This window comes from Salvelinus fontinalis, chromosome 42 (assembly GCF_029448725.1).
Source record: "Salvelinus fontinalis isolate EN_2023a chromosome 42, ASM2944872v1, whole genome shotgun sequence".
Taxonomy (NCBI): domain Eukaryota; kingdom Metazoa; phylum Chordata; class Actinopteri; order Salmoniformes; family Salmonidae; genus Salvelinus; species Salvelinus fontinalis.
Genome location: NC_074706.1, coordinates 7,660,627 through 7,677,488, shown reverse-complemented (window position 1 = coordinate 7,677,488; position 16,862 = coordinate 7,660,627). Strand labels below are relative to the sequence as shown.

Genomic DNA, 16,862 nt, shown 5'->3' with positions numbered 1-16,862 from the left:
TAGCTAGGTCAGCTCCCCCAGTGCAGTGCTCTCTAAACCTGTCCTGTCTTATTGTAGCTAGGTCAGCTCCCCAGTGCATTGCTTTCCAAACCTGTCCTGTCTTACTGTAGCTAGGTCAGCTCCCCAGTGCAGTGTTCTCTGAACCTGTCCTGTCTTACTGTAGCTAAGTCAGCTCCCCAGTGCAGTGCTTTCTAAACCTGTCCTGTCTTATTGTAGCTATGTCAGCTCTCCCAGTGCAGTGCTTTCTAAACCTGTCCTGTCTTACTGTAGTTACGTCACCCCCCCCAGTGCAGTGCTTTCTAAACCTGTCCTGTCTTACTGTAGCTATGTCAGCTCCCCCAGTGCAGTGCTCTCTAAACCTGTCCTGTCTTACTGTAGCTATGTCAGCTCCCCCAGTGCAGTACTCTCTGAACCTGTCCTGTCTTACTGTAGCTAGGTCAGGTCCCCCAGTGCAGTACTCTCTGAACCTGTCCTGTCTTACTGTAGCTAGGTCAGCTCCCCCAGTGCAGTGCTCTCTAAACCTGTCCTGTCTTACTGTAGCTAGGTCAGGTCCCCCAGTGCAGTACTCTCTGAACCTGTCCTGTCTTACTGTAGCTAGGTCAACTCCCCCAGTGCAGTACTCTCTAAACCTGTCCTGTCTTACTGTAGCTAGGTCAGCTCCCCCAGTGCAGTGCTCTCTGAACCTGTCCTGTTGTACTGTAGCTAGGTCAGGTCCCCCAGTGCAATACTCTCTGAACCTGTCCTGTCTTACTGTAGCTAGGTCAGCTCCCCAGTGCAGTACTCTCTGAACCTGTCCTGTCTTACTGTAGCTATGTCAGCTCTCCCAGTGCAGTGCTTTCTAAACCTGTCCTGTCTTACTGTAGTTACGTCAGCCCCCACAGTGCAGTGCTTTCTAAACCTGTCCTGTCTTACTGTAGCTAAGTCAGCTCCCCCAGTGCAGTGCTCTCTAAACCTGTCCTGTCTTACTGTAGCTATGTCAGCTCCCCCAGTGCAGTACTCTCTGAACCTGTCCTGTCTTACTGTAGCTAGGTCAGGTCCCCCAGTGCAGTACTCTCTGAACCTGTCCTGTCTTACTGTAGCTAGGTCAGCTCCCCCAGTGCAGTGCTCTCTAAACCTGTCCTGTCTTACTGTAGCTAGGTCAGGTCCCCCAGTGCAGTACTCTCTGAACCTGTCCTGTCTTACTGTAGCTAGGTCAACTCCCCCAGTGCAGTACTCTCTAAACCTGTCCTGTCTTACTGTAGCTAGGTCAGCTCCCCCAGTGCAGTGCTCTCTGAACCTGTCCTGTTGTACTGTAGCTAGGTCAGCTCCCCCAGTGCAGTACTCTCTAAACCTGTCCTGTCTTACTCTAGCTGCGTCCGGAGTTGTATAAATGCAGATATATGAATATGGTTCTGGCAAGGTCTGTTTCCCCAGTACAATGTTCTCTAAGCCTGTCCTGTCCTACACTAGCTAGGCCTGTTCCGGTTCCATTACTTCCTGTTCTCTGTCTCTAAGCCTGTCCTGTCCTACACTAGCTATGCCTGTTCTGGTTCCATTACTTCCTGTTCTCTGTCTCTAAGCCTGTCCTGTCCTACACTAGCTAGGCCTGTTCTGGTTCCATTACTTCCTGTTCTCTGTCTCTAAGCCTGTCCTGTCCTACACTAGCTAGGCCTGTTCCGGTTCCATTACTTCCTGTTCTCTGTCTCTAAGCCTGTCCTGTCCTACACTAGCTAGGCCTGTTCCGGTTCCATTACTTCCTATTCTCTGTCTCTAAGCCTGTCCTGTCCTACACTAGCTAGGCCTGTTCTGGTTCCATTACTTCCTGTTCTCTGTCTCTAAGCCTGTCCTGTCCTACACTAGCTAGGTCTGTTCTAGTTCCATTACTTCCTGTTCTCTGTCTCTAAGCCTGTCCTGTCCTACACTAGCTAGGTCTGTTCCGGTTCGATTACTTCCTGTTCTCTGTCTCTAAGCCTGTCCTGTCCTACACTAGCTAGGCCTGTTCCGGTTCGATTACTTCCTGTTCTCTGTCTCTAAGCCTGTCCTGTCCTACACTATCTAGGCCTGTTCTAGGTCCATTACTTCCTGTTCTCTGTCTCTAAGCCTGTCCTGTCCTACACTAGCTAGGTCTGTTTTAGGTCCATTACTTCCTGTTCTCTGTCTCTAAGTCTGTCCTGTCCTACACTAGCTAGGCCTGTTCTGGTTCCATTACTTCCTGTTCTCTGTCTCTAAGCCTGTCCTGTCCTACACTGGCTAGGCCTGTTCTAGGTCCATTACTTCCTGTTCTCTGTCTCTAAGCCTGTCCTGTCCTACACTAGCTAGGCCTGTTTTAGTTCCATTACTTCCGGTTCTCTGTCTCTAAGCCTGTCCTGTCCTACACTAGCTAGGCCTGTTCTGGTTCCATTACTTCCTGTTCTCTGTTTCTAAGTCTGTCCTGTCCTACACTAGCTAGGCCTGTTCTGGTTCCATTACTTCCTGTTATCTGTCTCTAAGCCTGTCCTGTCCTACACTAGCTAGGCCTGTTCCGGTTCGATTACTTCCTGTTCTCTGTCTCTAAGCCTGTCCTGTCCTACACTAGCTAGGCCTGTTCTAGTTCCATTACTTCCTGTTCTCTGTCTCTAAGCCTGTCCTGCCCTACACTAGCTAGGTCTGTTCTAGTTCCATTACTTCCTGTTCTCTGTCTCTAAGCCTGTCCTGTCCTACACTAGCTAGGTCTGTTCTAGTTCCATTACTTCCTGTTCTCTGTCTCTAAGCCTGTCCTGTCCTACACTAGCTATGCCTGTTCTGGTTCCATTACTTCCTGTTCTCTGTCTCTAAGCCTGGTCCTGAGGGTCTAATAAATATGGATGAAAGTAATGGCTGCAACAGATGCTACACGTGTAATTCCTTTGTTTGTGCATGTAGCTGGTAGTGGGATCAGGCTATGGAGAAAATCCTGCTTTAGCAGCCTTCTGTTCCACCTTGCCTTTGGCTACATGCCATTCCATAAACTCTTATCCCCATTTAGCGGTTATGGTTCCTCCTCATGTACAGAGCGTGGATGATATGCAGACATCAGAGATATTATGGTTCGTCATGGATCTGTTTTGGTTTGAATATTTAGTGGTTTCACATCTGTGGCTATTCCATAATGTTGTCAGATCAAACTTCAGATGACTGAATGTTGGATCTGACTTGACCCAAAGAGGATATGCCTTGGTTTTAAAGGATCTGTTTAGTGAGTTCTGTCCTGATGTACAACAGTGAATACAATTCTATGTTTGGTTTCAAATAAAAATAATTTGATTTGGGAAGTGGAAGACTATTCAGTTTTAAATTGTTGGATGGAGTTAAGTTAGGGACAGGAATAGTTTGAGGTTTTCCTGTCATTCCGTTGACATCAAATACATCATTTGTTGAGTAACTATCAGACCTATTACCTATTGGCCACTGTTACAGCGTTTTTCCAAGCCATGATGCTTGTTTGTTCTTAAGGGAACCATTTTCAATCGGTTATTTTGTTTTCAATATGACTCATCTCATTAGATTATGCTGTTTGGACATATTAGGAAATCTTTAATTCACTATTTATGCAATATCGATGAGTCACTGTCTGACTTTGGCAGGATTTTGACTGTTTTTATTGATTATGACATCACTTTTGGGAATGGAAAAATCTTGTCAGGCGGTTTGCTCACTAAATGTCACTCTAATGCAGAACATGACATCAGGCTCCGTCTTTAGGCAGTGTAAAACAGATACAAACGGACCATACAGTATCATATGCTCCCCATGGCAATACATGCATGGTAATATATTTGAAGAGGTAGATTCTAGTTGAATCCTGGCAACACGGATTAAATCCCTGGCCCTGCAGGAGAACGGAAGAGAGGAATTCCAGGCTCAGATTGGGAAGATCGTTTTGGGCTGCTGGATCCTAGAGCATCCGGGATGCTGGTGAACCAGACGACGAGGGGGAGGGAGGGGGGAGGGAGGGAGGATGGGGGCTTGCCCGGTACCCTTAAACCTGTTCTGCTCTGCTTAGTCAGAGGAAGCACGGACACTGCTGCTTCACCGTCCAGCCCAGGCTCGGACTGTGGTTTATACCTGTCATCATAGGAAATACCTGGAGCCATACTGTACAGTATAGGATGTAGCAGCCTTCCAGTAACTCAGGACTGAGGCCATCACTTCGGCCACAGGTTTCTCCTGTTCGTTACAGAAAGTAACTCCCACACATATGAATCTATCGTGACATTGTTTATTGTCCGTTTTCCCTGACAAGGGGAATCTCACAGCCCTGGTTGTAATCTATACAACCAGGCACTGGAGTTTTTCCTGGTCAGATAACATGGTCAGGGAAACCTCCTGGCCCTAGCCACTCCCTCCTAATGGTGTCAAGTGAACAACTGAAAGTCAGCTCAGTTTACAATACTATTTTAAGGCAAGGGTGAGCATGTTTGCATGGTAATTGGAACCACACACGCTGATGATTAAACCACACTGGCATTTTATTATTGTCATAGTGGTCAGGAGGATTTCCTGTGCCTACTTGTAGTGTGGCAATAATGTTCCATTACCAACACTCAGTCATACATTCACCTTCCTGTGCCTGTGGCAGTGCATTCCACTAACAGCAGAGATTCGTCCAAAATGGCACCCTATTCCCTATACAGTGCACTACTTTCGTGCACTATGAAGGGAATACTGTGTCATTTTGGATGAAGACCAGGACTGACAAAAAATGAACTTTGGCTGAGGTTTTATGTGTTACATTTTGAACATTCTTTTATCCGGACTGTATGTCTGTCCGCGCGGTCATTCATATCCTGTGACTTCAAAACTTTCACCGCATGAACCCTAGTCAAAAGTAGTCAATGTAAGTGTCATCAGTGGGATTGCTTGGCAGAGTTCTAAACGGCATGGAACAAACGAAAGGGGTGTGTTTTGTGGTGGACGTGATTCATTTAAAGCTTTTTACTGCAGTGGGCTAAATCGGGGTCACACAGAGTGTTTCTTGGTAGTCTTAAACAAATCTACTTTGAAACAAAGTATACACCTCACACATATGGTTATGGGCTTAACAAAAATAAGACACCTGTACCATGTCAGATATAGAGTTGAAATGTACAACATTTGTAGTTTGCATCCCAATATTACATTACATTGCATCCCAATATCATTTGACTGCAGGAAAGGACCTATCGAATGTTCTGCTTGCCTACTGTACTATACTGTCAAGTATCTACTGCCTGCTGGATGCATTCCACTGTGAATCCTTACTGTGCGTTTCCATATTGGTCTTCTGTACTCTGTGCTCCCGAGTCAATAGTAAAACAACAATAGGTTATATTTCTAGTTAAACGGAATGTTTAGTCGGAGATACGTTTGTTCACTGTTTTGCCTTTGTCTCTTAAAATGGATTTAAGACGTCAGACATTTCTTTCCCCCTAGTGAACGAACGTGAGGGTGGACCAAGGTGTGAATAAGCTTACACACACACACACACACACACACACACACACACACACACACACACACACACACACACACACACACACACACACACACACACACACACACACACACACACACACACACACACACACACACACACACACACACACACACACACACACAGTGTCTAGTGTTCCTGGTAGGAAACCACGTTACGCTGTTATCTATAGAACCATTGTAAACTAACACATGAAAGGAGTCTAATACAATAGTCTTGTTCAGGGTTTCTCTGGTGTTTGACTTTCCTGAATAAATAAAGGGCAAAATGCCCGCTTACTACAAGGAATTGAATTCTACCTCTTCACCTGATACTTTGACGAGGAAGCAGTGCTCGGGAGAGAGATGTTGCCTGTCTAGAGGACCAGAGTTGAATACCACCGCTGTACAGGCAGTACGCTGTAGATTCCAATATAGAAATGACTCTAAGGTTCCTCTGTAACCTGACAGAAAGGTCAAGCGCTTTCTCTCTTTGTTTCTGGAGGATGTCAACCAGAGTGGAGCTGAGGTCGTATTGTCAATGAACTTTTGGCGATACGGGAGTAAAAGATGGACCTGCTGTTCCATCCCGTTGTTTGCTTTGCCTTGTTTATTAAGTCATGACATCTGATGTCAAAGCAAAGGCTTGAACCTGAGTCCTTGGAGGGTATCGGAGTCCAACAAGCATTCCCTGAATTGAATAATACAATCAGTATGTTTCCAATCTGTTAATTGTCTGCGAACTGCAATGCACGTCCCCTTTCAGTTCAATCCTCTTATCATTTGGGGGAAATGTTTGCAAACAGCTCATGGCTCATCTTTGAAGACAAGATGAACTTGACAAATCAAGATATTATTAAATAACCTTCTCTGGAAACAACTCAACTCGGGAAAACATAATGGTTCATGTCTTTGTTGAATTTGCCTGTCCTGTCAACATGTTTTAAAACACTAAACATCCCACAAGCTTTAAGGCAAACATATGATTCATGTTCTCCAAGACAAGCAGTTAAGAGATGTGTTCTCTGTAAATTAGAGTCAAGAACCTTACATACCAGTCTGTAAACATGGTGGTCAGCACGGAATAAGATGTCATGTCTATTGAATAATCCCAGCCCGGTCTTAGATAATAAACTATTATGAATTACCCAGATAGAGTCTGTCCGGAAAAAGAAAAGAAAAACATTTATTGGCCATTTTTTTCTTACTTTCGCTTTTTGACACCTTGAAGGGAGACGAATGTGAGGGAGGGAGGTTTTCTCTTTCTTTCTCTCTCTTTTTTGGTTATCATCGGGGTCATGACTCATGAGGGCATGTTTTCTGGAATGTTCTAGACAACAGTATCACTTTTCATCAGCGACTCCTGTACGCTGTCAGACAGTGCTCATGTTTTCACACTTTGCAAACTCGTATCCCCCAAGGAGTGGCGGTGTGTAGGGAGGGAAGCAGCCTGTCAATGTCTGGTCGGTGAGGGACAACCGGGTGCTGAAAGTGTACTAGACGATTCTGATACGGATGTCTTCCAGAGGTTGGTTGTACTGTTGAAGGAGAACAGGTCATTAGCTATAGTAGCTACCCTCACACCAAGCGTTCTGTTTTATTCACGTCTCCCTACCCTTTCAGACAATATTGGTCTGCCTCTCCACTGTGTAGACACCCTGAAGGTGTAAAGGTTACGTGTTGGTGTATTTTAATTATGTCTTAGCCCATACGTTAAAAGCTTTTTAACTTTCACTCCGCACTTATTTGTAGTTATAATTCTATATATACATATATATATATTTTTTTTTTTTCATTTCAATACTGGTCTGTGGTTGAAGGTTGAAGGTGGCGCAATATAAATGGATTCTCAGCATTGAATGAGAATTATGTTTTGGAATAAATAGCAAAACTAACACAACTCATATCACCTGATTCCACTGATTCTTTTAATATTGTTGGCTGTCAGGACAGGAAATGCTTTACCAATGCAATTGAAATGGTTTCGAACCAATGAAAATGCTCAATATGGCTAAACAAGCATTTATTACACTTACTAGGGGGTTAGTGACATGTCTATGTCCGTGAGTCAAAACCATCACCATGAGATTCCTTTCTAAACACTCTTCCTCCTCCTAACAAAGAACAATACGATCTACGTCAATTCATCAGATCATGGTATTGTCTCCGACTGAGTTGACTCTGGTAACACACTTCCTCGTGAACTCTGTCTGTATCATTCACCACACTACTGTGGGAGGTCTCCTCAAACCAAATACCTTCATGTCTTCTCCCCAGTTCTTAACGTGTGATAACGGTACCAGTACATCAGTCCTTATATGGTCTCTCTGTTCTTTCCATCCAGGAGCCGTCGGAGCCAGACCTTGAGCAGCAGCTGCGCTCCGTGGCCAGTGTTGACGAACTGATGAGGATAGTGTACCCTAACTACTACAGCGTGCTCAGTTGCCGGTCCAAGCGTGGCGCACGCTTCACCCTGAGAGGGGAACACACAGCCACGGAAACGCGATCGAGCGACGAACTGCCGGCGTTCGCTTCCTTCAACCCTGACACACTGAAAAGTAAGTGTCTGTTTTCAGCAGATGCTTTTTCTGTCACTGTTGGCCTGTCTAGATTTGTTGGGTGTTGACCAACTGACCCTGTAGGATAGTAGCATTTGACTATAACAAACAATTAGATCAGTGCTTAGTTCCGCAAACAAATTGATATCACCTAAAAAAGAAAATACATTTGATTGCCCAGTTTTCTTGACTGACGTCAATACAGGAAGTGCAATACAATACATGGTTTGTCGAATGATGATGTCATTTTAATGCTCTGGTCTTCCTGTCTGATTCTCTCAACGTGCATCCAACAGGTATTGTGTCAGAGTGGAAAAAGACCCAGTGCATGCCACGAGAAGTTTGTTTAGATGTGGGGAAAGAGTTTGGGGCGGCTACAAACACCTTCTATAAACCACCCTGCGTGTCTGTCTACAGATGTGGGGGCTGCTGCAACAGCGAGGCGCATCAGTGTATGAACATCAGCACCTCCTACATCAGCAAGACGGTGAGTTACACACAACCTGGGGGAGGGGGGGGACTGTGGTGTGTGTGTGTGTGTGTGTGTGTGTGTGTGTGTGTGTGTGTGTGTGTGTGTGTGTGTGTGTGTGTGTGTGTGTGTGTGTGTGTGTGTGTGTGTGTGTGTGTGTGTGTGTGTGTGTGTGTGTGTGTGTGTGTGTGTGTGCATGTGTGTGTGCATGTGTGTGTGTGCGCGAGTGTGCGTGTGTTGGCTATGTTGGAGTGGGGTTTTTAAACAGCGCCGGTACTCAACTGCAGTCCTCACAGGCCGCAGTATCTTGATTGACCACAGATCACTTACAGATCATCATTTTACTAGTTGAATGGCAAGACCTGACAACCGTTAGACACACAGGCCCCTGAGGACTGGAGTTGGGTTAAAGCCTTGCTTCATATGATTTAGAAATGGTTCAGTTGATTTGCATGGAAATGCCAAAACAATGCATTTTTTTTTACAGAGTGTGATCTGTGGAAATCCAAATGACGTATTGGATGTACTCTGATGTGCTTATAGCTTCTTTAAAGCCTACGCATAGTTTTTCTCTACTAGACTGATGTGAGTGAGGGGTTCATTCTCAGTGTCCCACCTTGATTCAGGGGGTAAACGGCAGGCAGGGGGCCTTCTGCGAGGTTGTGTGCGTGTTGGAGTTATTAGCGGCTAGACCTCTTTTAATTGTCCACTTATTTTGGGTGGGCTGAGCCCAGCCGGGCTATTCTGAGTCTGTGTGATGTAAAGCATGACACGCTCACAGTCAGGGGTTTGAGTCTGAGTCCTCCTGGTCAAGGCCTTAACATTGCAACTGTTGTTAGACTGCTAATGTTGCTATGGAGACCTACCACAGCCTCTGTAAGTGTAACTCAATGACCTACTTGACTTAATCCTGGTCACCCCTGGGAACCTAAGAGTTTTTCTTATAATCTTTACTGCCCTAACACATTTTTTTTGGACCATCAAGAAATTAGATTCTCTATTTTAGGGGATCAGAGAAAAGACCTAATAGTTGTGCAATTGTTTTCGTGCAATTCAACAGTGCAATGTTTTTCATGACGAGGGAACTAGACTCATAGGGCTCTGAGATGTGATATGCTGTGGGGGAGGGAGGGGGGTCTGTGTGGTACAGTAAATGTGTTTGCGTCAGAGAATAAGCATGCATCAACATTCAAGGAGACACTGGGGGAGCATAGATGTTAGATTAGGACTCGTCTGTACAATTCAGCTGAGCGCTGGCGTGCCCTGATCTATGCAGATAAAACATATGTTCTCCATCCAAAGGGGTCAGATTTAAGTGAAGGGTTCTATAGTTCTATATAGCTCTCATTAGCAAGACGCAGGGCACCAAGAATGAAATTGAAACCTGCAGTTCAATAACACAGCTAAGTAATATAGCCTACATGTGTTTGGTAACGTAACTACTCGTTAAACATTGGCGGTTGGATACAAACCAAGCGTGATTGGATTCAGATTGAAAATTGAAGCATGCATTTTCCATGCTATTTTGTCATTGATTTCAAGCCCAACTACAGCTCCCATGACTCTTCGATTGGCTTACTTGGAGACTCATAGCTAAACCACTGACTTATGGTACTACTGGGTATCCTCAGAGAAAGACTAGCTTGTTGTGTCTACTCCCCCTGACATCACCCACAACCTCTGAACTACTTGTCAATCTGTAGCCAGGCAGGCTGGTCTGTGGCCAGGCAGGTTGGTCTGTGGCCAGGCAGATTGGTCTGTAGCCAGGCAGGTTGGTCTGTGGCCAGGCAGGTTGGTCTGTGGCCAGGCAGGTTGGTCTGTGGCCAGGCAGATTTGTCTGTAGCCAGGCAGGTTGGTCTGTAGCCAGGCAGGTTGGTCTGTGGCCAGGCAGATTTGTCTGTAGCCAGGCAGGTTGGTCTGTAGCCAGGCAGGTTGGTCTGTAGCCAGGCAGGTTGGTCTGTGGCCAGGCAGGTTGGTCTGTGGCCAGGCAGGTTGGTCTGTGGCCAGGCAGATTGGTCTGTAGCCAGGCAGGTTGGTCTGTGGCCAGGCAGGTTGGTCTGTGGCCAGGCAGGTTGGTCTGTGGCCAGGCAGGTTGGTCTGTGGCCAGGCAGATTGGTCTGTGGCCAGGCAGGTTGGTCTGTGGCCAGGCAGGTTGGTCTGTGGCCAGGCAGGTTGGTCTGTGGCCAGGCAGATTGGTCTGTGGCCAGGCAGGTTGGTCTGTGGCCAGGCAGATTGGTCTGTAGCCAGGCAGGTTGGTCTGTGGCCAGGCAGGTTGGTCTGTAGGCCTACTGTTTGGTTTCCACTACAGAACTAATGGCCAATCAAATGTCTCTCCAGTTACCTCTTATCTGGCTTTATGCCCACCTGAACCCAAACAATGTGCAGGCTCAGTGGATTGTAAATGACTCAACGAACTCATGTGTTTGACAGGGCCGCATTCAGACAGATTAACTCGCTGAATAGTTAGGATGAACTTAATTAATAAACAGTTTACCTGACTTTTACTTTACGTGACCTGCAGTATCATGGCGCCGACAGAGTTGGTCGCCTCGCATCAGGTCCTTAGGAAACTATGCAGTAATTCGGGGTTTTTCTGTATTATTTCTTACATTGTTAGCCCAGAAAATCTCAAGCGTTATTACATACAGCCGGGAAGAACTATTGGATATAAAAGTGATGTTAACTTACCATCATTACGACCAGGAATATGTCTTTCCCGAAGCGGATCCTTTGTTCAGACCTCCACCCTGGACGTAGGATCTTATCCCAGAGGCCGACACAAAACAACACGGTCGCTGCAGGAGAGGCAGACGGAGTGGCCAACTGGTCAGACTTAGAAGGCGAGCACACCATACACCGCTTCCGAGCATATTACTCGCCAATGTCCAATCTCTGGACAACAAGGTGGACGAAATTAGGGCACGAGTTGCCTTCCAGAGAGACATCAGAGATTGTAACATTCTCTGTTTCACGGAAACATGGCTCACTCGGGATATGTTGTCAGAGTTGGTACAGCTGTCCGGTTTCTTCACGCATCGCACCAACAGAAACAAACAACTCTCTGGTAAGAAGAAGGGTGGGGGTGTATGCCTTATGATGAATGACTCATGTTGCGATCATAACAACATACAGGAACTTAAGTCATTTTGTTCACTTGATTTAGAATTCCTTACAATCTAATGCCAGCCTCATTATCTACCAAGCGAATTATCTTTGATTATAGTCACAGCCGTGTATATCCCCCCAGGCAGATACCCCGACGGCCCTGAAAGAACTTCACTGGACTCTATGTAAACTGGAAACCATACATCCTGGGGCTGCATTTATTGTAGCTGGGGATTTTAACAAAGCTAATATGAGAACAAGGCTTCCTAAATTCTATCAGCATATTAAATGTGCGACACAGGCTGGTAGCATTCTCGACCATTGCTAATCTAACTTCCGCGATGTATACAGATCCCCCAACCCCCCAACCCGCCCCGCCCTCCCTTCGGTAACTCTGACCATGACTCCATTTTGTTGATCCCAGCCTACAGACAGAAACTAAAACAGGAAACGCCCGTACTCAGGTCTATCCAATTATTGTCTGACATATCGGATTCCGTGCTTCAATATTGCTTCGATCATGTGGACTGGGGATATGTTCCGGGTAGCCTTAGACAATACAATTGATGTATACGCTGACTCAGTGAGCGAGTTAATTAGCAAATGCATCGGTGATGTTGTACCCACTTTGACTATTAAAACCTTCCCTAACCAGCAACCGTGGATTGATGGCAGCATTCGCTCAAAACTGAAAGGGTGAACTATCCAATTCAATCATGGCAAGGCGACTGGAAACTAGACAGAATACAAACAGTGTAGCTATTCCCTCTGCAAGGCAATCAAACAAGCAAAGCGTCAGTATAGAGACAAAGTAGAGTCACAATTCAATAGCTCAGACACTAGACGTATGTGGCAGGGTCTACAGTCAATCACGGATTACAAAAGAAAACCAGCCTCGTCGCGGACATCGACGTCTTGCTCCTAGACAAATTAAACAACTTCTTTGCTAGCTTTGAGGACAATACAGTGCCACTGACACAGCCTGCTACCAAAGTCTGTGGGCTCTCCTTTACCGTGGCCAACGTGAGTAAAACATTTAAATGTGTTAACCCTCGCAAGCTGCCGGCCCAGACGGTATCCCTAGCCGCGTCCTCAGAGCATGCGCAGACCAGCTGGCTGGTGTGTTTACGGACATATTCAATCAATCCCTATCCCAGTCTGCTGTGACCACATGCTTCAAGATGGCCACCAATGTTCCTGTTCCCAAGAAAACTAAGGTAACTGAACTAAATTACTATCGCCCTGTAGCATACACTTCTGTCATCATGAAGTGCTTTGAGAGACGAGTCAAGGATCATATCACCTCCACCCTACCTGATACCCTAGATCCACTCCAATTTGCTTACCGCCTCAATGGGTCCACAGACGACTCAATCGCCATCACACTGCACACTGCCCTATTCCATCTTGACAAGAGGAATACCTATGTAAGAATGCTGTTCATTGACTACATCGCAGCATTTCAACTCAAATCAAATGTATTTATTTATCCCTTCATACATCAGCTGGATTTTAACACCATAGTACCCTCCAAACTCGTCATTAAGCTCGAGACCCTAGGTCTCGACCCCGCCCTGTGCAACTGGGTCCTGGACTTTCTGACGGGCCACCCCCAGGTGGTGAGGGTAGGAAACAACATCTCCAGCCTGCTGATCCTCAACCAAGGAGCCCCACAAGGGTGCATTCTCAGCCCTCTCCTGTAATCCCTGTTCACCCATGACTGTGTGGCCATGCACTCCTCCAACTCAATCATCAAGTTTGCAGACGACACTACAGTGGTAGGCTTAATTACCAACATTGGAGAGACGGCCTACAGGGAGGAGGTGAGGGCCCTCAGAGTGTGGTGTCAGGAAAATAACCTCTAACTCAACGTCAACAAAATAAAGGAGATGATCGTGGACTTCAGGAAAGAGCAAAGGAAGCACTCCCCCATCCACATCGACGGGACAGTAGTGGAGAAGGTGGCAAGTTTCAAGTTCCTCGGCGTACACATCACAGACAAATTTAAATGGTCCACCCACACAACAGCGAAAACACAACACAAACTTTAACAGATGCACAATCGAGAGCATCCTGTCGGGGTGTATCACCACCTGGTACGGGAACTGCTCCGCCCACAACCGCAGGGCTCTCCAGAGGGTGGTGCGGTTTGCACAATGCATCACCGGGGGCAAACTACCTGCCCTCCAGGACACCTACAGCACCCGATGTCACAGGAAGACCATAAAGATCATCAAGGATAACAACCACCCGAGCCACTGCCTGTTCACCCCGCTATCATCCAGAAGGCGAGGTCAGTACAGGTGCATCAAAGCTGGGACGTAGAGACTGAAAAACAGCTTCTATCTCAAGGCCATCAGACTGTTAAACAGCCATCACTAACATAGAGTGGCTGCTGCCAACATACTGACTCAAATCTCTTGCCACTTAAATAAATGTAATAAATTGATTTAATAAGGTATCACTAGTCACTTTCAACAAAACCATTTTAATAATGTCTACATATCCTACATTACTAATCTCATATGTATATACTGTATTCTATACCATCTACTGCATCTTGCCTATGCCGCACGGCCATCACTCATCCATATATTTATATGTACAGTTGAAGTTGGAAGTTTACATTTACATCATTTTTCAACCACTCCACAAATTTCTTGTCAACAAACTATAGTTTTGGCAAGTAGGTAAGTAATTTTTCCAACAATTGTTTACAGACAGATTATTTCACTTATAATTCACTGTCTCACAATTCCAGTGGATCAGAAGTTTACATACGTTGACTGTGCCTTTAAACAGCTTGGAAAATTTAAACAGCTTGGAAAATTCCATAAAATTATGTCATGGCTTTAGAAGCTCAATTGAAGGTGTACCTGTGGATGTATTTCAAGGCCTACCTTCAAACTCTGTGCCTCTTTGGTTCATCCTTGGACGCAATTTCCAAACGCCTGAAGGTACCACGTTCATCTGTACAAACAATAGTACGCAAATATAAACACCATGGGACCACACAGCCGTCATACCGCTCAGGAAGGAGATGCATTCTGTAGAGATGAGCGTACTTTGGTGCGAAAAGTGCAAATCAATCCCAGAACAACAGCAATGGACCTTGTGAAGATGCTGGAGGAAACAGGTACATAGGTATCTATATCCACAGTAAAACGAGTTCTATATTGACATAACCTGAAAGGCCGCTCAGCAAGGAAGAACCACTGCTCCAAAACTGCCATAAAAAAGCCAGACTATGGTTTGCAACTGCACCTGGGGACAAATATCGTACTTTTTGCAGAAATGTCCTCTGGTCTGATGAAACAAAAATAGAACTGTTTAGCCATAATGACCATCGTTATGTTTGGAGGAAAAGCTTGCAAACCGAAGAACACAATCCCAACCGTGAAGCAAGGGGGTGGCAGCATCATGCTGTGGGGGTGCTTGCTGCAGGAGGGACTGGTGCACTTCACAAAATAGATGACATCATGAGGAGGAAAAGGATGTGGATATATTGAAGCAACATTTTAAGACATCATTCAGGAAGTTAAAGCTTGGTCGCAAATGGGTCTTCCAAATGGACAATGACCCCAAGCATACTTCCAAAGTTGTGGCAAAATGGCTTAAGGACAACACAGTCAAGGTATTGTAGTGGCCATCACAAAGCCTGACCTTAATCCTATAGAAAATGTGTGGGCAGAACTGAAAGCATGTGCGAGCAAGGAGGCCTACAAACCTGAGTCAGGTACACCAGCTCTGTCAGGAGGAATGGGCCAAAATTCACCCAACTTATTGTGGGAAGCTTGTGGAAGGCTACCCAAAACATTTGACCGAAGTGAAACAATTTAAAGGCAATGCAACCAAATACTAATTGAGTGTATGTAAACTTCTGACCCACAGGGAATGTGATGAAAGAAATAAAAGCTGAAATAAATCATTCTCTCTACTATTATTCTGACATACATTTCACATTCTTAAAATAAAGTGGTGATCCTGTCTGACCTAAGACAGGGAATTTTTACGAGGATTAAATGTCTAGAATTGTGAAAAACTGAGTTTAAATGTATTTGGCTAAGGTGTGTGTAACTTCCGACTTCAACTGTGCATATTCTTATTCATCCCTTTCCATTTGTGTGTGTAAGTTAGTCATTGTAAAATGCGTTAGATTACTTGTTAGATATTATTGCACGGTCAGTACTAGAAGCACAAGCATTTCGCCTCACTCGCATTAACATCTGCTAACCATGTGTATGTGACCAATAACATTTTATTTGAGCATCGCTACTTGATTTTACAGATCCTTTAAGCATTTCTTTCCTCTGCCCTCAATGCACTATTCTGTAGGTACAGTGGGGGTGTTATTTAAGACAGCTCTTTGGTAGTGCTCACTTCCTTTCCCCAGATGTGAGTAGAGTCCATTGTCACGTACAGTACATCAAGATGCCTTAAGGAATCTCGCTCATGTACGTTGCCAGCCTAACAAGCGGTTAGTGTGTTGTCTTTAGAGCGGTGGGGGGATGTGTGATGCAGTGTAAGTGCGTAAGCGCGGCTGTAAGGAGCCGGGTGTGGATGGGAAGGAGGGGCGGGTAGGGGAAGGTAGGGAAGTACCCCTCCCTTTCACCGGGGAGGACGTTCTGAGGCGACGTTAGGGCATAGGGGTCAGATCATCCCGCTATTACAGTATTTTTGGTATTCCCGGATATTCCCCTCACTTATAAGGGTTGCAGTATTTATTGCGGGGGCATTTGTCAGGTTTTACCGGTTTCTTAAAAGGAAGCTGGAAAGGCCTCCGCCAAAGCCCATGCCAAGGTGCTGAGACTAATCAGACTGGGCTACCTTGGTAAAATGTTTGCCAGGAGGAGGACCGGGTTGATTGCTTAGGTCAGTTTTAATCATCCTAAAGGACTATAGTTCTCATTGAGTGGTCTGTTATTTTTTTGAGTGAATGTGGACTGACCTGTTTCATTGAAGGGAAGAAAAGTCTGGATTCAAGTCACAGAGACTTTTGTTTGCTATTCATGCTTTGGGGGCCAATGGCCATTCACAGACTCACTCTCAATCACTGCTTGAGTCTACTCCATTCCTCCCTATGCGGCCCTAGAACAGAGTAACCACAATGAATAGTTTTTAATTGATCAAGGCGTGATACAGAAAGCTCCTGCCAACACTAATAAAAACAAGCTCCCTTGCCTCGTTCCCTCTTTCATGGCTGGTATCCCGTCCACTTCAATGTTGTCTGTAGTTGTGGTTAGAGAGTTTATACACAGTGTGGTTGTGTGTCAGGGGTCTGC

General features: G+C 45.5%; 1 protein-coding gene across 1 annotated transcript in view; it reads left to right on the top strand.

The window, feature by feature from the left end:
- LOC129841358 (vascular endothelial growth factor C-like) overlaps window positions 1–16,862 on the top strand; it is a 68,341-nt gene that overhangs the window by 27,581 nt on the left and 23,898 nt on the right. The window contains exons 2-3 of the mRNA XM_055909596.1: window positions 7,793–8,006; window positions 8,303–8,493. Of these exons, the coding sequence (XP_055765571.1) occupies window positions 7,793–8,006; window positions 8,303–8,493 (405 nt within the window). The remainder of the gene's footprint in view (window positions 1–7,792; window positions 8,007–8,302; window positions 8,494–16,862) is intronic.